At 43.3% G+C, this 21,745-nt stretch overlaps 3 protein-coding genes across 4 annotated transcripts; 2 read left to right on the top strand and 1 right to left on the bottom strand.

Moving 5' to 3' along the window:
• The first annotated feature begins 68 nt into the window (after window positions 1-68).
• On the top strand, window positions 69-8,630 carry dhx57 (DEAH (Asp-Glu-Ala-Asp/His) box polypeptide 57). Its single transcript, XM_083999197.1, has 22 exons — window positions 69-292; window positions 394-597; window positions 777-1,675; window positions 1,782-1,966; window positions 2,084-2,205; window positions 2,528-2,723; window positions 2,903-3,027; window positions 3,172-3,305; window positions 3,410-3,464; window positions 3,583-3,797; window positions 3,913-4,029; window positions 4,129-4,225; window positions 4,468-4,641; window positions 4,831-5,031; window positions 5,252-5,528; window positions 5,750-5,845; window positions 5,954-6,037; window positions 6,317-6,454; window positions 6,685-6,759; window positions 6,865-6,999; window positions 7,087-7,287; window positions 7,629-8,630. Exons 1-22 carry the CDS (start codon window positions 195-197, stop codon window positions 7,770-7,772), a joined length of 3,972 nt encoding a protein of 1,323 aa, XP_083855323.1. The 5' UTR covers window positions 69-194; the 3' UTR covers window positions 7,773-8,630.
• Window positions 8,631-9,610: 980 nt separating this feature from the next.
• Window positions 9,611-11,053, bottom strand: stmp1 (short transmembrane mitochondrial protein 1). The gene is made up of 3 exons (XM_083999461.1): window positions 10,904-11,053; window positions 10,563-10,616; window positions 9,611-10,239 (listed from the first exon to the last, which is right to left on the bottom strand). The coding sequence occupies exons 1-3, from the start codon at window positions 10,916-10,918 to the stop codon at window positions 10,168-10,170; spliced, it is 141 nt and encodes a 46-aa protein (XP_083855587.1). The 5' UTR covers window positions 10,919-11,053; the 3' UTR covers window positions 9,611-10,167.
• Window positions 11,054-11,225: 172 nt separating this feature from the next.
• Window positions 11,226-21,564, top strand: LOC311006790 (dynamin-1-like protein). Of its 2 annotated transcripts, XM_083999748.1 has the most exons (19): window positions 11,226-11,407; window positions 11,924-12,069; window positions 12,716-12,758; window positions 12,844-12,915; window positions 13,948-14,034; window positions 14,422-14,584; window positions 14,692-14,812; window positions 15,100-15,231; window positions 15,903-16,109; window positions 16,323-16,443; window positions 16,653-16,808; window positions 16,911-17,000; window positions 17,097-17,189; window positions 17,833-17,886; window positions 18,207-18,287; window positions 18,985-19,116; window positions 19,226-19,335; window positions 20,787-20,946; window positions 21,049-21,564. In XM_083999748.1, the coding sequence occupies exons 1-19, from the start codon at window positions 11,306-11,308 to the stop codon at window positions 21,103-21,105; spliced, it is 2,127 nt and encodes a 708-aa protein (XP_083855874.1). In that variant the 5' UTR covers window positions 11,226-11,305; the 3' UTR covers window positions 21,106-21,564. The 2 variants fall into 2 exon arrangements, with proteins under 2 accessions (XP_083855874.1, XP_083855873.1); XM_083999747.1 differs by lacking the exon at window positions 18,207-18,287.
• Window positions 21,565-21,745: the final 181 nt, after the last annotated feature.

The following is a 21,745-nucleotide window of genomic DNA, read 5'->3' as shown; positions in this document are numbered from 1 at the left end:
GTGGAGGAAGGGGAGGGAGTGGAGGTAGGGGAGGGAGTGGAGGTAGGGGAGGAAGGGGAGCGAGGGAGGGTAGGGATAGAGATGGGCCTGGTAGAAGCGATTGGAAAAGCAGCAGCAGGCCTCTCCCGAGTTCCCTGGCGAGAGTCAGACCATCCACAAAGCCAGGCGAGGGCATCAGGTCAGAGGTGAGCACCATGCCCATGCAGAGGATCTTCATGACCAATGAAAACCAAGAACAGCTGAAGGAGCTGCTGCGGGAGCTGCAGACTGGAGACTGTGATGAGCCTTATGAGTAAGTACATTGCAGTAAATGTGCATTTATCTTTTTAGAAAGAGTTATTCGAATTCATATTTTCAATCTTTTTTCACCTTGAACTATCCACTCTCGCTCAGTGAATCAGGTTCGGATTATTCAGGGGAAGAAGAGGATGAGGAGGAATTTGATGAGCTGGATCACCGTGACGAAGGCCAGTTTTGGGCCACTAATGACGAGCCTGTGGAGAGAGCAGAGAGCCCACTGTATGAGCCGGAGTCTGACGACGAACGGCCAACCCCTGAGCCTGTCATCTCCTTATTTGCCATAGGAAAACTCAGCAGGTGAGGTCCAGATTCATCTTTTCTTTCATTGCCGGTTTTTTAGATTTGAAGGTATTGACAATCTCCCTACCTTTATGAATTGAGTGGGTTTTTTCTTTTTGGTCAAGATCATTAACAATTTAATTTTGTGTTCATTTACCTCATGTTCTACTTCTCTGTTTTCTCAAAATTATTTGTAGGTATGGGTTTGACAGGGAGCGCAGTAAACTGGCACTGGAATCTGGTGGCGGGGAATTTGGGGCCACTTTGGAACAACTCCTCCACCAGATTTTTAGCGAGCGCTACGGCCAGAAAGCAGTTTCCCCAGACGGCCTCGGGGGGATCCCTATGGATGAGTGTTTGAGCCAAAGGCAGGAGGAAAGTCTTGCTCTTACAGCCATTTATGGTGACCGCTTCAGTGAACGCATTGCTAATTCGGTCTGGACCATAACCCTGGATGTCCCATTCCTCTCAGACAGGAATGGCAAGAATTTTGGGGAAGGTGGGAATCGAGGTGGTAGAGGATCTGTTAATATCCGTGATGTCTGCAAATTCTTCCTGAAAGGACAAGGCTGCCGCTTTGGGGACCGGTGCAAGTTTAAACACCAACTTCCCACCAAGAGCAGGTCTGATTCCCCAGACCCAAAGGGCCCGAGCCAGCCTGGATTCAGCAGCTATTCCCCTCCTGAGTATGAACTAGAGATCCGATTCCCAAAAGGAAATCGCTACCCCTTTCAGGCACCGATAGTTGCTTTCAGCACCAACGATGAGTCAGTGGGAGCTGCTGGGAGGCTCAGTGTGACTGAAAGATTATTTGGAGAGGCGCTTGCTGCAGCAAAGAGCAGCGAACCTGTTGTTTACACTCTGATCACCTTGTGTGAGGAAGAAACTACCATGAGGGAACTGGTCTCTGTCAGTCATCACAAATACAGCACACCACCTTCTGTCCTGGTGGCAACTCCACCCTCACTCGCCATAGCAAAGAGCAAGAGTGTGAGGAGCAACGCCTCAGAGGAAAGCAGGAGCAGTAGTACTAGTAGTAGTAATCACACCAACAACAGAAGAACTGCTCCACCCAACAACCAGAGACCAATGGATTGTGAGTAGAAAATAACTTACTCTATATTGTTTCATGTGTATCGCAAAATGTGGTTTAGAATTGTATTTGTGGGCATCAGCACTAAAATTCACCTCTGTCTTTAAAGTGAAAGAGACAGCAGAGGCAGAGGAGCTGGATGAGAGGGAGGAAGATGAAGAAGATGAGGTTGTTCCAGTTGAGAGCGAGAGTTACGTTAACTTGAGGAAGAAGATGGTAAATAGGCACAATGTCAGGATAGACAACCTTCTGCAAGAAAACGGCAAACTGTGTCGGGAGTTCCAGAGGAAAAAGGTAAAAAGAGATTCACTGTGACTAAAAAAAAACATCTTATCTTTACATTTCCTCACATCTACATCCTTTCTAGCTGTATTCCACATTGTGATGAATTGCATTCTTCTTCTCACCCAGTCATCCAAGCGCTTTAGGTCCATGCTGGAGCAGAGGAAGAATCTGCCTGCTTGGCAAGAAAAGAGAAACATCCTAGACCTGTTAGACCAGTGTCAGGTGCTCGTGGTCAGTGGGATGACAGGGTGAGTTATTGGCATTGGCATTCACAGCAACGTAGTGTTTTTTTTCTTATGTACAATGATGTCTAGAAATGATTACGTGGCTTTCTTAACTCTATTCAAAAACAACATAGATATTCTATTGTTGCCTTTTTAAACATGTTATCATTAAAAACTCAGTGGTGTCAGAAAAGATTTCATAAGATTGTAAAAAAGTAAATATCCATTAGAAAATAAACACATTAGAATTTATTGTAAGTAACTGAATAACCATGCCTACTTAAAAAAAAAAAAAAGATCTTCTATAAATCAATTCAATGTTTATTTTCTCTTTACCTCTCTGCAGGTGTGGTAAGACCACTCAGATCCCTCAGTTTATTCTTGATGCCACATTAACTGGTCCAGCAGATCAGGTGGCCAACATTATCTGTACGCAACCACGTCGTATTTCTGCCATTTCTGTGGCTCAGAGAGTGGCACAGGAGCGTGCAGAGTGTCTGGGTAATTCGGTGGGATACCAGATCCGCCTAGAGACCGTCAGGGTATGAACACACTAAACATACATTACACATCCAGTATATACGTAGTACTTTAAGCTGTCAGCGTTTAATTACTTTGAATCAATAGAAACTTTGAATCTCTAAAAAATGTCTCTGCATATGAAACTGTGAAATTGTATCTTCAGAAAATATGAAATTTTAATGTCTACCTCTTCTGTCAGACGTCTGCCACCAGACTGCTGTACTGCACTACAGGCGTGTTGCTGAGGAGACTTGAGGGTGAGGCAGACCTTACAGGCGTCACGCACGTGATTGTGGATGAGGTGCACGAGCGCACAGAGGAGAGGTGAGACCTACATACAGTACAGTGCTGAATGTGTGCATTCATGTTCACAATGCATTTTCAGCTCGCTTCTCAATCATGGTCAAACCGTCAAGTTTACCTCTAGACCTCTTCTTAAAATACTGTCTTTTCTTTCTAACCTATCAGTGACTTCCTGCTGTTGGTGCTCAAAGACCTGATTGTGCAGAGACCAGATCTAAAGATTATTCTCATGAGTGCCACACTGAATGCCAACCTCTTTTCTGAATATTTCTACAACTGTCCCTCCATCCACATACCAGGTAATAAATGTAGTATCTATTGTACACACGTTTCTCACACACATTATTCAGTAGATTATTTTTGTTTGTTTTTTTCCCCTCTCAATGAACATCTTTTGTTCCAGGGCGTACTTTTCCTGTTGACCAGTTTTTTCTTGAAGATGCCATTGCCAAAACACGGTAATTACATTCATCTACATCTGAGTGACTTCAATTAATAACTGTTTCTAAAATCTGTCTGTACAAATATGTAAGGACAGAATTAATAGTTTCACCCTTCTTTTGCTTCTTTTCCCAGCTATGTCATTGAGGATGGCAGCCCATACATGCGCTCAGGGAAACAGAATTCATCTTCCACTGGTGGACGAACAAATAATAGAGAAAAAAGGGACATGGTGGACGACTTGGGAGATGATATGTGGAACTTCATGTCTTTCAGTAAGAAGGACTTTGTCAAAGACTCAGTCCCAGACCAGCAGCTCAGCCTGCAGGATCTCACAGTCAGATATAAAGGTGAATTGAGCAGAAATATCATCAACTGAGGTGGCGGGTTTCATATTCTACTTGAATAAATTGCTGCTGATTATCTATGCATTAATACCACATTTTGTTTTTCCTGTTAATGCAGACACTAAGAAGTCTGTGTTGAAGACCCTTGCTGCAATGGACCTGGACAAGATCAACATGGACCTGGTGGAGAGCGTTTTGGAGTGGATTGTAGATGGAAAACACGACTACCCCACAGGTAAGAATCGCCCCATACATGTCCAAGCTGGTCCCGGACTCTTGGGGTTTTTTGTAAAGCATTATTATGTTGGTGTGACCTTGTTGTTTCTTTGCTCAGGCGCAGTGCTAGTGTTCTTACCAGGGCTGGCTGAAATCAAGATGCTCTATGAACAGCTCCAGTCCAACAGAATGTTTAACAACAGAGGTGCAAGCAGGTCAGTGTCTAATGCCGTGTGTGTCTGTGTTTTTTCAGTTATTTTTATTGTTTTGTATTTACAACAAGTTTCATATTCTTTAGCTGTTTCTTATTTACTCATTCCTCGAGCAAGTGTAAAAACATGACTATAGGTTCCTTAGGTAACTACACAAAGCTCAAGCAAAGCACAATTGTTTTGTTTTTTTGGTGTAATTATTTATTTCTAACGCTAACGTCTGTTAATGTTCATCTCCACATCAGGTGTGTGGTGTACCCACTTCACTCAACCTTGTCCAATGAAGAGCAACAGGCAGTTTTCAGTCGGCCCGCCGAGGGTGTCACGAAGATAATCATCTCCACCAACATCGCAGAGACTTCTGTTACCATTGACGACGTGGTATACGTCATTGATTCTGGCAAGATGAAGGAGAAAAGGTAAATAATGTTCAGCTAAAATGAACAGATAACCATATGTAACAAATTGATAGCAATGGCTGTGAATTACATCACTTCCTTGTTGCCATTCAGTTTTTCCAGTCTGCTTCTAAACAGACTTGACATGAATTCAGTACTTCCACTTTTAAAATCCACATTTATTCAACTGTTCTTTGTTACATTTATCAGATATGATGCATCTAAAAGCATGGAGAGCCTGGAGGACTCGTGGGTTTCTCGGGCTAACGCACTGCAGAGGAGGGGTCGAGCAGGTCGTGTGGCCTCAGGGGTCTGCTTCCACCTCTTCACCAGCCACTGCTTCCAACACCAGCTGGCTGAGCAACAGCTGCCGGAGATCCAGAGAGTGCCTCTGGAGCAGCTCTGCCTCCGGTATGTCCATCTGTTTGCTCTTTGCACAATGCCAACCTGCTTTGTCGTCTCTGTAAATGTGAATTCATACACAGCAAGGGTCTCAAAATGTCATGTGAGGGGCTGGATGGATTAAAAAGACTCTAATGACCCAGCTAGACTGGATTTCGTCCCAGGCCTTACCTGTGGCACTGCCTAATCCTATTCCAGTATTTACCACCCCCCCTCCCCGTCTCTGCAGAATCAAGGTCCTGGATGTGTTTACCCAGCAGACTTTGGAGTCTGTCTTCTCCCGGCTCATCGAACCTCCGGCTATGGGAAGCCTGGACGCAGCCAAGCAGCGCCTGCAGGACCTGGGAGCTCTGACTGCAGATGAGAAGTTGACCCCGCTGGGCTACCACCTGGCCTGCCTGCCCGTCGACGTGCGCATCGGGAAACTCATGCTGTTCGGTGCCATCTTTCGCTGCCTCGACCCAGCACTCACCATCGCCGCCAGTCTGGCCTTCAAATCACCATTTGTAAGGAAACTGTTGGCTACTGTTGAGAAGCCGTATGTCTCACTTTTTAGCACCACAACACTGGGTTTTGGATCATTAATGTCACAGCCATGTGTACACTGTGTACACCAGGCGTTTGCTTAACCAAATACTTCATCTCACCCACACAGATGTTAATATTGACCTACAAGTGTCTTATTTTTACAGAAATAGTCTCTAATTGACTCTCTGTTGTTTTCCAGGTGTCTCCATGGGATAAGCGAGAGGAAGCCAACGAGAAGAAACTGGCCTTTGCCTTAGGCAACAGCGACCATCTTGCTTTGTTACAGGCATATAAGGTACTGATTGGGCTTATTTATCTTGACAAATAATTCAAAGACACTATTGATCTGCACCAACATTTACACAGCTTTTTGAATCTAGTATGGATTTTCCTTCTGTTGCAGGGATGGTGCTCTGCCACAAAGACCGGTAACCGAGCTGGCTTCAGTTACTGCAGGGAGAACTTTCTGTCTTGGAGAGGCTTACAGGTCAGGCAGCGCTGTCTGAACAGATCTATTTTCTTCTACTATTGTGTAATCCTGTTACTGTAGAGTCCTGGAGCAGCAAGCTGTGTAGTAGAGCAGTGTTTAATATGCTTTACATGTTATATCTTATGAATTTACCAGCTCTACAGACATTTGAAATAGTCAAAACCTCCATATAGCAGAATGGCTTGAAAATTTTAGAGGAAGTGACATTAATGTAATTATGTCCTTAAGAAATGTGAGTCTTACATTTTTTTTAAACCTGTGCTGTGATGCGTGCAGGAGATTGCCAGTCTGAAGAGGCAGTTCACTGAGCTGCTGTCTGACATTGGCTTCATCAAGGAGGGACTGAGGGCCAGGATTATAGAGCGCGCGGCCTCTAATGGCACTGATGGAGTTCTACAGGCTACTGGCCCTGAGGTGAGAGACACCTTCAGGCACATTACAATACATGTTGAGATACCAGTTGTATGATATGGTTTTGCATATGCATTTTTATCTGGCTTATTTTATAGTGAATTTATTTTTTATGTTTGTATTAGGTGACTGTCTGTTTTTTAGAGTAGATATGTTTTTTCTCAACAATCTTGTTTTAGAGTTGAATAAAAACTCAAAATAATGGTAGTAAATGTCCTTTATTTTCCCCCCAGGCCAACCTGAACTCAGACAACATTCGGCTGATGTCCGCCATGTTATGTGCTGCTCTCTATCCCAACGTTGTGCAGGTTGATATTGATTCTTGTTGTTGTTTGAATCAAAAACTGAAATGTCTGATATCCCTAAGCTGCTTGGCTTCAAACTCCTCCTCTGTCTGTGACGCTGTGATTTAGGTACGATCTCCTCAAGGGAATTTCAAGATGACCAGCAAAGGCGCAATGAAGATGCAACCAAAAGCTAATGAGCTCCGCTTCATGACCAAGGACGACGGCTGCGTTCACGTGCATCCCTCGTCCGTCAACTACATTGTGAGACAATGAAACAGAAGAATGGGCATTTTATTCAACAGATACACAGAAAAAAAACAAACCTTGTAACTCTTCTCGGTCTTCCAGGTTCGTCACTACAACAGCCCCTACCTGGTTTACCACGAGAAGGTGAAAACAAGCCGTGTCTTCATCAGGGACTGCAGCATGGTGTCTGTTTACCCGCTGGTGTTGTTTGGAGGTGGCCAGGTCAATGTGGAGCTGCACAAGGGAGAGTTTGTCATCTCCCTGGATGATGGATGGATCCGATTTGCCGCCGCCTCTCACCAGGTCAGTGACAAAGATTTGAATAATTTAGTCAGGTGGACAAAGTTGTTGGTCGTCTTTCCACATTTCCTTTGCAAATATTTTTTCACAGAGATAGGTTTACGATAAATAAGATTTGACATCTTAAGAGTCGGACGGTGTTGAAAAGGGCTTATAAGATGTTTGTACACCTGTTTAATGTACTTTTAAGATGTAAAAAATAAAAATAAAATGTAAACATAATAACCAAAATTGCAGAAAATTACTGTACTGTGTGTAGCCAGACAAAGTACACAAATTAACTTGGCTAATGTTTGTGTGTGTGTCACTGTGTGTTTTTGTTTGTGTGTGTGTGTGGGACCCAGGTGGCTGAGCTGGTGAAGGAGCTGCGCTGGGAGCTGGACCAGCTGCTAGAGGACAAAATCAGGAACCCGAGCATGGACCTGTGCAGCTGCCCACGCGGCTCCCGCATCATCCACATGATCGTCCACCTCATCTCCACACAGTAACTCTGCTCCTCAGCAAGAAGAGAAAAAAAACATCTTTGTGCTCCTGCAGCACTGCCACATCAGTCATTTTAAATATCTTCAACCATTACTCAGCAGAAACAGACGGAACAGTCCTGAGACTAGTTAAAATTTCTATTGCAGTTTTAGAGACAGACCACCTGGGCAGATGATGTACTATGAAGTAAGGTCCTCTGGTAAAGGGACAGTCACCACACCACCACGCTGCCACCCGGCACTTTGCCACAAGTATCAGTTTACACAAAGATATAATTGTGTTGCTGCACCAGAGGCTTTTCAATGCAAATTATGCCTTGGAGAAAAAAAAAAAAAAAAAAGCTCTATGCAGGTTTATCCATAAACCTCCAATTGTGTTATTGCTGGAATCAAGTCTTATTTTGATAACTATAAAATGCAACAGTAGAAAAGCTTTTGATGCCATACTAAGACTATGTGCGGTAAATTGGCACATTGATTGTTGAAATTGATGTCAGATACAATTTGTATACATTTCATTTTTATTTTGGGTTGTGCGCGTTGTACACACAACCGAGAATTTCCTCAAGTCCATATTGGATTTCTTATAGTCACAGTAACTGCTTACTTGTTATGGTTGTGGATTATTTATTTCTAGTGCATGGTTGACAGATACAAGAGCTTGTGCATGGAATTTAGTTGTTTTACATTTACTGAATGTATTTAAATGTTACAGTGATGTCAAAACCACTCTTTCACAATGTGAATGCAAGGGCTTTTGAAATAAGGTGAATGTGGTGGGAGTCACCAAAGAAATCTGAAAGCTTAATGTCTTAACAAGTGACGAATTCCACTGCACTGAAAATAAAAAAAAAAGAACGGATACTTGATTGTTGATTTGTCTTTGTCTTTGTCTTAGACTCGTTTCTTGTAAAGTTTTGTTTTCTTAGTTAAAGCTTAGCTGTGTTTTGGAGATGTACAGGCTTTGTGGAAGAGGCCAGCCCCTTCATTCATGACTCCATTCAGTCTCTATGACAACAGGACATAAACACATGGGGTATCACTGTCCCAGTTTAAGCCATTCAGTTGCCACTTACAACAGTGCCAAGTCCAGAGCTGGTAAGATATATGGTTATTTTTTGAATTTGTGGTTAAGCTGTTTGGAAAAAACACATCATTTATGTATCGATTAAAGCGTCTTGTTTATCAGTAAATCCTTTTTGCTGCTGCTTTTACCATTTTGTAGTATTTGTCTTGTTTTTCAGGTGGGCAGATAAATTCATCACACTTGAAGTGAAGTGACATTTTTCAGTATGGTAAAGTAGTTTTGCGTGAATTATCAGTTCAGTGTAAATAACATAGTCACTGTGGAAGAACCAAACCAAAACTGAGTCAACCTTTTGTATTTTCTCCAAAGCCCACCAAATCCAGGAAATCAAGGTCCCAGAGTTCTATGCCTGCCAAGAGGACTGGGAGTCCAAAAACACCCAAAAAGAGGTCCACTAGTGTCAAATCCACCAAGAAGGAGGTGGACATCCTCAGTCCAGCAGCCATGGAGAATATCTACTACATTGCTCACAATGCGGTGGACTGTCTGGAGTTCAGAGGCTTTGGATGGCCACATTCAAAGAAGGGAAAGAAGAAGAAAAAGAAGGGAACAAAACGAAAGAAGAAAAAGTAAACCTTGAAAAAAAAAAATCTTGAAAGAGATTTTTTTTTTCATTCAAGGGATTGTGATTGCAAAACCTTGGTAATGGCACCATCTAGTGGATAAATCTGTACTTACTAGCTAGAATTAGTATAATTCAGCAATATGGAAACAAATTAATGCAAGACTGTTCAGCTGTCAAATTTTACAAGTGAAATGCCACATCATGGATGAGGTAAAGGCTTTATTTTTTTTATCAGAAACTTTATTAGTAAGCTGAACTGTTCACTCATCATCAGAAGACTTGGCAGCTGGTTTTGACAAAGCTTTCTTTCAGCACAGTGGAAGAGTTTCTCTTTCAGCTTAGCGGAATACAACAGAGAAGAGCAAATGTGTGCTTAAGTAATATTCATTTTAAAGAACATTATATGTGGAGATAATGAATGTCATGTAAGTTAAAACACCGTAGTGCACTATAGAAAAGGCCAGCCAACAGTGCCATGATACTGGACATAAAGTGTTCCCACTAGTCAGTTATAATGTTCTTTAAATCCAGCCTTTGCACAATTTATTTTACAAAAATAGTATACCATGAGAACATGCCTATAAAATTAAGGAAAGAAACAAATACTAATTCAGGCACTGTAAATATTCTCATATCCTACACTATCTGTCCCCTCCCAAATGTACACTCATTATTCCATAACCCCATAAAATAAATAGTTTCTCTGCAGTTCTCAGTCTTTTCTTGCTTGCATCATAGTCAGGCTCTGATCACTCTGGGGGCTTCTTCTTGGCCTCCACATCTTTCTTAAAAGCCTCGATTTTCTTGGCTATGTTGGGGACCTAGCAGGGAAGAAACGGCATTAGTCAGTACAATCTGGAAAATGCATTCATTTACCAACCCATTTGATACATCTTGCTAAAATAAAATAAAATCTACTGTAACAACTCGTCGCTTACGTTATGTCCATTATGTCTCAATAAATATGCCCCGAAACTGAATTTTATAACCTTATTAAAACAGTTCAATGACAGTTCTCCAGACATCCTTGTTATAGCGGGGGATGGGTGTGGCAGAGATGTGACAGTGAGACAAGCAGATAAGTTCATTGCTCTTTGAATTCTTGATTAAATAAAAGGTTTGTAAATATAGACATCAAACTTACCTCGTAGTTTTGAGCGAGGTACATCCCCACAACATTTCCCAGAGTGAAGCCAGCCTGAAAGATGAAACAAAAACTGTCATTAGGGGCCGACATATCTGACCTACTGATTACTTGAGGCGACATTTGCAAATGTATTTTCATGTTATCTAACGTAGCATAGTTGACTTAGCTTTGAGGTTGCTGACATTTAACGTCATTTCACTAAAACAGGAAACTTCAATTCGCTGAGTCTACTGACAGCTACCATTATGCTAATACATTAGCTATGCCAGCTTCGCTGACATCTGTCAGCATCCTGACAAAACTTCGATGACATTCACGATAATGTCCATTTCACTCACCAGGAACTGTAGCATGATGGTGTCAGGAAGTCACTACAGGAGTGTCCACAACAAACTAACCTACTGACTATAAAAAGCGGCCAGTAAGTCCAGAGCAGGTAGATCAACCAAAGTTGTTCGGCTAATGAAGCTAGCTTGTCATCAACAATAAGTGTGCGCATGCGCAAGAAAACGACTGTCGCGATATTTACCAGCGCAGATGAGCTGTAGTCTTTTCAAAGCCTGAGCCTGTGGCCTGAGCCCGGTGTGTTCGACTGTAGAACTACAAATCCCAGCACGGCACAAAATATCTTCTCCCGTCCTGTGGGTGTTGTTGCAATGGTGGCTTTTGTGGGACATTGAATGACTTTGGCTCCATCACGAAAACAGCCAGTTTAATCGTTTTATTCATTAGACACGAGCATGGAGGCTCTTATCCCCGTCATTAACAAGCTCCAAGATGTGTTCAACACGGTGGGCGCCGATATTATACAGCTGCCGCAGATAGCAGTGGTCGGGACTCAGGTAAGACGCTGGGTTTGAGAGCATTTTGATATATATAGCGGCTGTCATGCTAGCTAGAGATAACCTTGCTTTTAACGACATGCATGCATAAATAAAGATAACATTATTCTGAGGTGTAGTAGCCACGGAGAATTGATATTGTACTACACATCCAGATACTGTAATGAATCAACTAAGGCTGCACAGACATGACTGTAGATGCAGGGAGCACTGCTTACTGTAAAACCCCACTGGATGTTTAACAGGAGTGCTGCAAACCCTCATCTGCAAAGTCTGCACTGGCAGTGGGAGTGTGGTCTATTTTGATCAGCTTCAATCACTGCTATTTTAAGAGGCCCCATCCACACGCACGCACACACCAACCTCTGTTGGTTTAACCAGGTCAGTGCTTGTGGAAAAGACAGGTGCAATTAGCTGTGTTGTTTCTATCCCTGGCCCTGCATGGTGTCATATTATGACTACGCTGGAGGTGGATGCAGGCCTTTAATGTCTCTGTCTGTATTTTTGTGTCTCCAGAGCAGCGGTAAGAGCTCCGTGCTGGAGAGCCTGGTCGGTAGGGACCTGCTGCCTCGTGGGACTGGCGTAGTAACCAGGCGACCTCTCATCCTCCAGCTGGTCCATGTGGATCCAGGAGATGCCAGGAAGAATGACGACAGCGGTAGGTACCAGAGCGAGGTCTTCACCAAGCAGTATGAGTGGATGCTGCTTGCATATAATGCAGCAGTCTTCATATTCACATGCACAGTATTGAGGTTAGTACACACACATATATGGAGGGAACAGGTCTGTCCTTGTTGGTGCCCCAGTAAAGTCTGTCCAAGCAAATTTCCGTCAGTACAATAAATATTAATGTTGTGACAGTTTGCATAACCATTATTCTTACCCATGACACAACACATAAGTTTAGTGATATCTATGTTAAATATATCATGAAATTCTACCGACGGAAATTTGCTTGGACACACTTTACATGTGATTTCCTTGTCCTGAGTTTGCAAGCACCATTTTTTAAATTGTTTTTTTTTTGTTTTTTTTAATCATTTGCAGACGCCCGGGTGTGAAAAAGTACTGTGCTTCACAAAGGTGCATTATGCAGTTATCTTCACATTTCAATAACCTGAATTAGCCTCCTAGTTCTGCTCCCTCCTTCACAAAGCCACACCCGCCGTTCCAGGTGTCTGTCGGTACAGTGCAGGTCCAATCATAGTGGTGCTTGCGTAGCTTCCTCCATGTAGTAGTTTCACACCTGCGTTCTTCCACTGTGAGAGAGTTTAAACGGCTCTTTGTTTTCCTGTGTTTCACAGGTAGAGAAGGTGAAGAGTGGGGGAAGTTTCTTCACACAAAAAATACGGTATGGGTTTGTGTGGTGTGAAGCATGGAATGAACAGGCTATGTCCTTACTTGTCTTTTCTAATGTTTTCATTTTTCTTCCACAGATCTACACAGATTTTGATGAAATCAGACAAGAAATCGAAAATGAAACGGAGAGAATATCAGGGAATAATAAGGTGAGATGTGGATGCAGGATGAAAAGGCCATTCTGTAATTTAGACCTTTGAGATGGACCTGGTTTACATTTCACATGATTGGGTTTTCATGGCAGTGCCACTGACGGGGAAACAAATCTCTGATGTACATTAAAACCTGTAGCAAATTCAGTTTACTCACTGCCTGATATGATCCAAAAAAGTAAAACCCGTACAGAGCATTGAGATGTGATGTTAAAAGAAAAAAAAATGAGATAACAGTTAGTTGATATAAAGACAGCTTTATTTTTCAGCTTGTTTGTAACAATTAGCTGTTAGCTGCTGACCTAGTTGCTTTGCTTGTGCCTGTGGACAGAGAGCAGACCAAAATACACTGCCCGTCCAAAAACACACTCTAACATGGACCAAACTACAAAACCTCTAACCTCCAACGGAGAGTGAGTGATTGTCATGGAAACGACATGACCGCCAACCTCCTTAGATGTTTTATTTGTTTGATGAATGCCAATAATTTGACCCTTTGACAGATTAATATCTTTTCAAAAACCATAAGCTGTGTCTTCTGACATGGTTGTTTAAGAAATGAGGCGTCAGTTAGGGTTAAATAACTTGTTGCCATCTCAAACATAATCATCCATGCAGTAATTATCCAATGGGACACTCTTACAGTACCTATAAGCCTAGTTAAATCTAGGTGGTGGACTTTTTTTTGGACGGGCAGTGTATCTAGCTCTATATGTTGACGTTTATGCAGATTGAACAGGTGCATTGATTCTATTGCAGACTAGATGCAGAGTTTGGGGGAGATATGCATATTTTTTTTAAACTGGCACATTCTCTCCACATATGAGGATAAAAGTACAAACAAGAGCGAGCAGACATTCTGCAGTGTCACAACTGACGCCAAGAGAATTGAAATGTTAGCTATAATTTCGTTCTCACCCACATTTAGAGCCACGAGGCGAAACTCAGTTTGTCAACTCTTTGAACATGTTCTGTAAAACAGTATTAAGCTGCACAGTGCACTTGTGTTCTCTCCTTGTGCCTCTGCAGGGGATCAGCGACGAACCCATTCATCTGAAGATATTTTCTCCTCACGTTGTCAACCTCACACTGGTGGATCTGCCAGGAATTACTAAGGTAACACACGCTGCGCTTTCTCCTCCCTCAGACAAGGCTTTGATCACCACTGCAGCAACTACTCATTAAAAATGTTTCCCCCTAAAAACTCAGGGTTCAACAGATATGCCTGCCTGGTCACCGGTGGTGTAACTGTCCCTGTCTCAGTTGATGCTTTAGTGTATTTGATATTTGCAGACGGCGGGGAATTATCAGCTCAGTCTTGATGCTTCCTCACCGTGTGCTGTCAAAGTCCAAGTGTGTGTGCAGGCTTTGATTTCAGCCTCATTAGTTCCTTCCCTCCGGTTGAACATGTTGTTAATTTGAGAAATCCCCCTGCTGTAGTTCCTAATGAATCAAATTGAGACATACTGTGTCTTTTCCTTTAATTGGTATTGTTCCCTTCAGGTGCCCGTAGGGGATCAGCCCAAGGATATCGAGGTTCAGATAAGAGACCTAATCCTGAAGCACATCTCCAATCCCAACTGTATCATCCTGGCTGTCACCGCCGCTAACACAGACATGGCCACCTCGGAGGCCCTCAAGGTGTCCCGGGAGGTCGATCCTGACGGTAAGAGAAACTGAAAGGAAGTTTTATAACATTTACTGTCTCACTTCCCCACTGTTTAATTAGACTTTCAGAGATGAGTGTTAGCAGCCGTCTCTGTGGCCCCCCAGGCAGGAGGACTCTGGCTGTGGTGACCAAGCTGGACCTGATGGACGCTGGTACTGATGCTATGGACGTGCTAATGGGCAGAGTCATACCCGTCAAACTGGGCCTGATTGGAGTAGTCAACAGGTCTGAACAGCTTACTGCACTGAATGTACTATGACAGCAGGCTATCTATTACCAGAGATGAGTGAGATAAGAGGGTCAGAGTGTGCTATAATACATTTTTAATGCAGATCGTTTGTTGGTTATATTGATTTATCAGTACAAACACATTACAGGTTGTTTTTAATGCTGTCAGTAATGTTTCATCTTCCTTTAGTATGTCCATATATCAGAATAGTTTACATTAAATAATAATGTAAGATGAGATGGTCCACTTTTACATTGTTGAATTGTGGAATTTGACCCTTCAGGAGCCAGCTGGACATCAACAATAAGAAATCTGTGACTGATGCCATTCGAGACGAACACGCTTTCCTGCAGAAGAAATATCCATCCCTCGCCAACAGAAACGGAACCAAATACCTGGCCAGGACCCTGAACAGGTGAATGTGGTCACAAATGTTTTGTCACAAGATGTTATGACGATTTTACTGTATGACTGAAAATCATTTTGAGAATGAACAGTTACATAAAAACAGGCATTTTTGTGATGCTGTAAAGTTATTTCAGATTTTGCGAGAGTAGATTTTCTCAGTTTAAGAGATTTTAGAAAAGAACAGACTGTGATCACAAAGTTTCAAGAAAAGTTTTACTTTGATGATTTTTTCAGGTCAGAATTTGAAAAAAATATTACTAAAACATCACAAAAAAAGAAGGTATGAAAGAGATACTGAAATTTCAAATGTACCAGTAAACAGCCTAAAAACTTTTATCAGTGTAATAGTTCAGTTTTTCCTTTTTAATAAATCTGCAACAACAAAAAAATCTGTGTAGATGAATAAGGACATGGTACTTTAGATGAGCATTAGACTTCAACATAACAAAATAAGAATAAAAAAGTGAAGAGCCTGAATACTCTGTAATAACTCTGCATGGATTTAACACTAGGAGACATGAAGGTATGTCAGGTGAACGTGAGGAGCATGACTGGCATTAATCAGCCACCAGAGGAATTGCTAATGTCTGTCATTTAGACAATAGGCATTTAATTTGACCGTAATTTACATATCTGCATAAAGACTCAACCTTCTGGCCTTTACTGTCGGAATGTCAGGTTACTGATGCATCACATCCGAGACTGTCTCCCTGAGCTCAAGACACGGATCAACGTCCTGGCAGCCCAGTACCAGTCCCTGCTCAGCAGCTACGGAGAACCCGTGGAGGACCAAAGTGCCACCTTGCTCCAGCTCATCACCAAGTTCGCCACCGAGTACTGCAACACCATCGAGGGCACGGCCAAATACATCGAGACGGCAGAACTGTGAGTACCGGTGCCTCTCCTCCGCTCGGCCACATGGTGATGCTGTTGATCCAGAGGAGGGACAATGAGCAAAACAACTGCATTGGTTTCATCATTTAATATGACACAACTTGTAAGTTGAAGCACGCACAGCCTCTGTGAAGGAAGAGCTGACAGGAGACGAGGCCACGGGGTTCACATCACAGCTAATATCCCCCCGCTGCTATTTTTCAGGTGCGGTGGAGCCAGGATTTGTTACATATTCCACGAGACTTTTGGCAGAACATTGGAGTCTGTGGATCCTCTGGGAGGACTCAGCACCATAGACATCTTAACAGCCATAAGGAACGCAACAGTGAGTGCCGCTGCATTATCTCATAAACATGACATCATTAGTGTCACTGCAGTTTCTCCTCTCATCTTTGTGAGCTATTTGTGAAACAAGAAAACCTGACCTTTTCCTGTAACATACAGCCTATTTCAGTTTTTCTGTTTGTTTTCCTAACACAAGTTCCTGTGGGTAAATGCTAACCTGCAGCCACCCCCCTCCTCTCCCCACATCAGGGCCCACGTCCGTCCCTGTTTGTGCCCGAGGTCTCCTTCGAGCTGTTGGTGAAGAAGCAGGTGAAACGCCTGGAGGAGCCCAGTTTGCGCTGCGTGGAGCTGGTCCACGAGGAGATGCAGAGGATCATCCAGCACTGCAGCAACTACAGCACGCAGGTAACGAGCTCTGCTCACATCCTCTCCATCAGAGGAGGGAGCTCATGTTTTCACCTTTCAGTCACAGGCTGACATTCACACTCATATTGTTTTGCGCCGCAGGAGCTGCAGAGGTTCCCTAAGCTACACGAAGCCATTGTGGAGGTGGTGACCTCGCTCCTGAGGAAGAGACTGCCCATCACTAATGAGATGGTACCTCTGCATGTACTCTTAATCTCTGAGGGTTTACTGTGTTTCAGAGGCTGAGCTAATTAACTGAAGTTGACTTGACCTCTTTTCTTGTCACAGGTCCATAACTTGGTTGCAATAGAGCTGGCCTACATCAACACCAAACATCCAGACTTTGCAGATGCCTGCGGGGTCATGAATAACAATATAGAGGTCAGTACTTGCAATACAGCCCCTAAAATACAGATATTTATCAGCAGAATAGAGGTAAAAGCCTCATCTTGCTTGTGAACATCTTTGCATGTATAAAAAAGCATGAAAGGCCATTCAACTAGAATTAATGGAACTGAATAAAGCAAAAAAAAAATTTTTAGTCAGAAAACCATATATTTGAATTAATTCCAGTTAATTTTCCATCTTTACAGATAATGTGAGGTTTTACATTTTCAAACACTTGATTTTAAGTCATTTTTGTACTTCAAATGTGTCAAACATTTTATTGAAGGTGCTAAATTCAGTAATTTTCTGAATTTTTTGGTTGTATTTAACTGTCTGAATTACACTAGCCCGACCTGACTGACTAAGTTTTAGAGCAGATTGAAGACTGGACGTTTACATTACATATTTAACATTTGAATTTAAATATTAACTATTCAGTAGAGATTAGATTTCAGAGGTACAGAAACCTTGGTCACATTGGTTAAACTTCTCACATATGTTTAAGAAGTAGAATAACTTCTTTCATTATGCATTTTCCAGTAAATTATCTCCCTTACTTTCCGAGGATGTGTTGAAGTTGGAGTAATTTTTTGCCAAAACCAGCAACTGTACCAACATCTGTTTTTGTGTGTTGCAGGAGCAAAGGAGAAACAGGATGAGAGAGCTGCCCGCTGCAGTGCCCAGGGATAAGGTAAAAAAAACAGCCTTATTTGAAAATACAATAACAGAAGCCTACGTGTTCTAATATTTGCAGTGTCCCGAGTATAAAGGGGATTTGTGCAGTGTTAATCACTCATAGCACTACAGGATGAGGATCTGTGAACCGAATGCTTCGGATAGTTTCCATCCAGGAATTTTATCCCACATCTCCTCTCTGTTTCTCAGAGCGTCTCCTCTCCTCCCCTCCAATGACTTTTGACAGCCAGCCTCCTTTCCTCTGTCTTTCCACATTTCCTCTCAGTGTTTTTTTTTTTTCTCTTCTCTCCATTCCTGCTCTCATATTCCTGCTAGTCTGTTGGCAAAGGCCCGCCTGGCCCAACTGTGGTTTCTGGCGAGCCCCCTGCGTCTGGAGCAGACATGGACGGTGCCAAGGTGGGCACGTACGCAGCTCGCTGGCTCTGTGCCTGACTGGCTGTGTGGATGGGTGGATGGATGGATGGATGGATGGATGGATGGATGGATTGATGTATGGATGGATGGGCATGAGCTGCTGGCATGTACCCTGATCTTTGTCTGCTGAGGCTGTGCTCTTGGTTTGCCCCTTCCCCCTCCAGCCTGTGTGGGCTTGCACTAACAGTTACGTCTTCTGCAGTGTCTTCCTCCCAAGCTGGTCCACCTGTCTCACAGAATATGCCTTCTCCCCTCCCCCCCCCCCCCCCCTCTCTCTTTCCTTTTCCAGTGTTTTGATACTTTGGTTGCTCTGTCTTTTGTTCTTACTAAAGAGGAGTTGTGTGACAGTTGGAATTCTTCCTTTGTACATCATTTATCTCAGCCTTTTTTGTGCTGGACGTGCATACTGCAGGAGAATGACAACAGGCTTCGTTGTGCCCAGTTTTAAATGTTCAGCTTCAACTTTCTTGGATCTCCCTCTGTGTACTCGCCTGTTGGACTTGTGTTTGCAGTATTGCATATGACCCGGGCAAGGTTATGACGCTACATACCTGAACCACCCTCTCCCCGTGAACCCCCGATGACAAGCAAAGGGTGCTGTTTTAAAACGTTCGAGGCTGCGCTGGCGTGATGATAGCTTCATCTCTCTCGTCTTTTTTCTTTTCCTTTTCCTGCTCAGGCCCCGGCAGCAGGACCTCAGGGCGAGCAGGACGGCACAGGCAACTGGAGGGGGATGCTGAAGAAAGGAGAGGACGCTCCAGGCTCTGGACCTGGAAGCCCCCTCAAAGGAGCTGTCAACCTACTCGACGTGGTATCTAAACATCGGCCCGTGGGCACAACCCCAGTGTGAAGATTACAGTGTTTATCAGTGACCAACTGATTTAGACTCTCTCTCTCTCTCTGTCTCTCTCTCCCTCCAGCCTGTGCCAGTCGCCAGGAAGCTGTCATCACGTGAGCAGCGTGACTGTGAGGTCATTGAACGCCTCATCAAGTCTTACTTCCTCATTGTCCGCAAGAATATCCAGGACAGGTAGGTCAACTTACTACCACCGACCCCTTCATAAAGGACAGGTCTGGTGACCTTCTCTATTTTTGTTAATAATGATGAACCAACTAGAAGCCTGATATTATTCATAAGCTTATCACTAAAGGAAATTAAGAAGTAGTACTGAGATCAACTAAACTGTTGGGTTTGGTCTTTTCATAATACGTTATAAGTTAGTACATATCTAATTTTACTTTCAACTGACCCACCCCCCTATATTTTCACACTTGTAGACCTACGGTGGCCATGAGGGCTCAACCCACTCCAACTTAAAATAGCATATGAAGGACCCAGCTTAAGACTAATGCTAAATTAAAGCAGAAGTAAGCGATCCGGTCGTTTTGGCTAATGCTGCGTTCGAGGCAGGCTTTTGAAACCGTAAATTACAGCTTCAAGTCACAACTTACGACTTTGTAGCGTTCCAGGCAACCCACTCGTGTTTTTCCGACCTGTTTTACCTGTGAAAATCACTATAACGGCCACTCGTAACTTCCGACCCGTGAAGTCGTACCAGATCGAACTGGTACAACTTCACAGGTCGGAAAAACACGAGTTACGAGTTTCCTTGAACGCACCATAACAGTCCTCGTCCCAACGTCACCACATTCACGGCGTCCCTTGGCTGCACACACAGCCCTGCATGCCGTTCTCTCTCCTCATTGGATAAAAACTGTAGGATACGAAAAAAGTTTTCTCCTCGGCTCAGAGCAGAGCAGAGTGACTGAGAGACCCGTGTTTCGGTCCAAACACTCTATGTAAGTGATTGCTGTCGGAAGATATAACTATTTAAGACTTATATTAACACAAATATATCGCTTACTTCTGCTTTAACAATACATATTTGGAATAATATCTGAATCTTGTGATACTGACGCTACAATAAACCGACAACCGCACGTTTTCAAACACGACTTCAACTCAAGTCAAGACGTATTGAGTATTAAATACTATATTCCACAGTCCGTCACTTTTTTTTGTTTCCCTGGAAACTCTCCTGTTGTGTTAAGAATGTTGTAGTGAGTGCATGCAATGTCAAATTGATGAAGTTTATTTCTGAATGTTTGTGTCTTTGCATGTGGTTTCTTAAGTTGCTGTGTGAGCTACAGCACAGACCTGCGACTGACCCACCATCTATGAAGTCATCATAACTATAAAATACCACCAGTGTGGATCGCCTTTTGCCTCCAAACATGGAAAAAAAGTAACGTTTGCCATATTGTTGAGGTGTAGGGTCCCTTAGAGCTGAATAGGGTTGCGTAGCTCGTATTTAGCTTGTATTTAACTGAACTCGATACGTCGGCAGGCACGGCCATCTGCTGGGTCAAACTTGAGCCCCTCCATCTGGGGGGACAACACAATCACCGGGCCATCTTGCCGCCTTGTTCTGAACCATCTGTTCAGTTTGATTCCTCTCTCCCTCTCCCTCTCTGCCGCAGCGTGCCGAAAGCAGTGATGCACTTCCTGGTCAACCATGTGAAGGACAGCCTCCAGAGCGAGCTTGTTGGCCAGCTGTATAAATCTGGCCTCCTCAATGATCTGCTGACTGAGTCGGAGGATATGGCCCAGCGGCGCAAGGAAGCCGCGGACATGCTACAAGTAACACACTCCACCTCGTAGCGCTTAGTTTTTCCCTGATGGATTGAAGCTCCTTTATCCACCATTTTAACATGTTTTTTTTGTTGTTTTACTTGCACACAGGCCTTGCAGAAAGCCAGCCAGGTGATCGCCGAGATCCGGGAAACACACCTGTGGTGAACAATAAACAAAGGGAGCTGAATCCGATCTGTTATCTCATCGCCAAGGACCGATGCTCCACGCACTCATGTCTGAACTTGAAGTTTGGATTTGCAAACCATGAAAATGCACTGTTCTGATCCCTGCGCAGACGTACAGTAGGTATCAATTTGGCTCACAAGCTACCTGGAAGAAATGTCACTTAACTGAAGTTGTTTATTTAAAATGCTTGGTGTTGTCTTGATTATTATATGGAAATGCACTGCCTCTGTTAGCTAAGATACAAGGTAAGATTTTAGAAGCTATAATTGCCACCCACTTCTCCTGGAGGAGCTGAGAGTGCAGCCGAAGGCAAAGCGCTTTTCATTTTTTGACAGACTGTGGTTAACCAGTATGGAGATGGACTTTTGTGTTAACGTAGAAATGAAAGTTTTGATGGCACTCTGGCAGCTCCACAATATATTCAGAAAGGGTTATAGGGGGGAAAAAAATCAAAACTATCATATGGCCCCTCATTTGCAACGTTTTCATTTAGCTGTAGCCGTCATGTGTCAGAACCCGTGGAACCTCGGAAGTCATAGTGTAATAATACAGCAGGGATCGGTTCACTCCACTACTATACATACGTTGACTTGCAGCAAATGTTCGATCTCTTACCTGT

The sequence above is a fragment of the Trachurus trachurus genome (genome assembly GCF_905171665.1).
Source record: "Trachurus trachurus genome assembly, chromosome: 23".
Classification (NCBI taxonomy): Eukaryota; Metazoa; Chordata; class Actinopteri; order Carangiformes; family Carangidae; genus Trachurus; species Trachurus trachurus.
Note: the sequence above shows the minus strand (reverse complement) of the source record. Positions and strands in the feature narration are given on the sequence as shown.

Coding starts and splice junctions, on each gene's coding strand:
- stmp1 (XM_083999461.1), bottom strand. Junction 10,240..10,562: donor ACCTCGCTCAAAACTACGAG/GTAAGTTTGATG, acceptor CTTCCCTGCTAG/GTCCCCAACATAGCCAAGAA.
- LOC311006790 (XM_083999748.1), top strand. CDS start 11,306: ATGGAGGCTCTTATCCCCGTCATTAACAAGCTCCAAGATGTGTTCAAC. Junction 12,916..13,947: donor GAATATCAGGGAATAATAAG/GTGAGATGTGGA, acceptor GTGCCTCTGCAG/GGGATCAGCGACGAACCCAT. Junction 17,190..17,832: donor TCATGAATAACAATATAGAG/GTCAGTACTTGC, acceptor TGTGTGTTGCAG/GAGCAAAGGAGAAACAGGAT.
- dhx57 (XM_083999197.1), top strand. CDS start 195: ATGCCCATGCAGAGGATCTTCATGACCAATGAAAACCAAGAACAGCTG. Junction 3,465..3,582: donor GATGCCATTGCCAAAACACG/GTAATTACATTC, acceptor TTCTTTTCCCAG/CTATGTCATTGAGGATGGCA. Junction 3,798..3,912: donor TCTCACAGTCAGATATAAAG/GTGAATTGAGCA, acceptor CTGTTAATGCAG/ACACTAAGAAGTCTGTGTTG.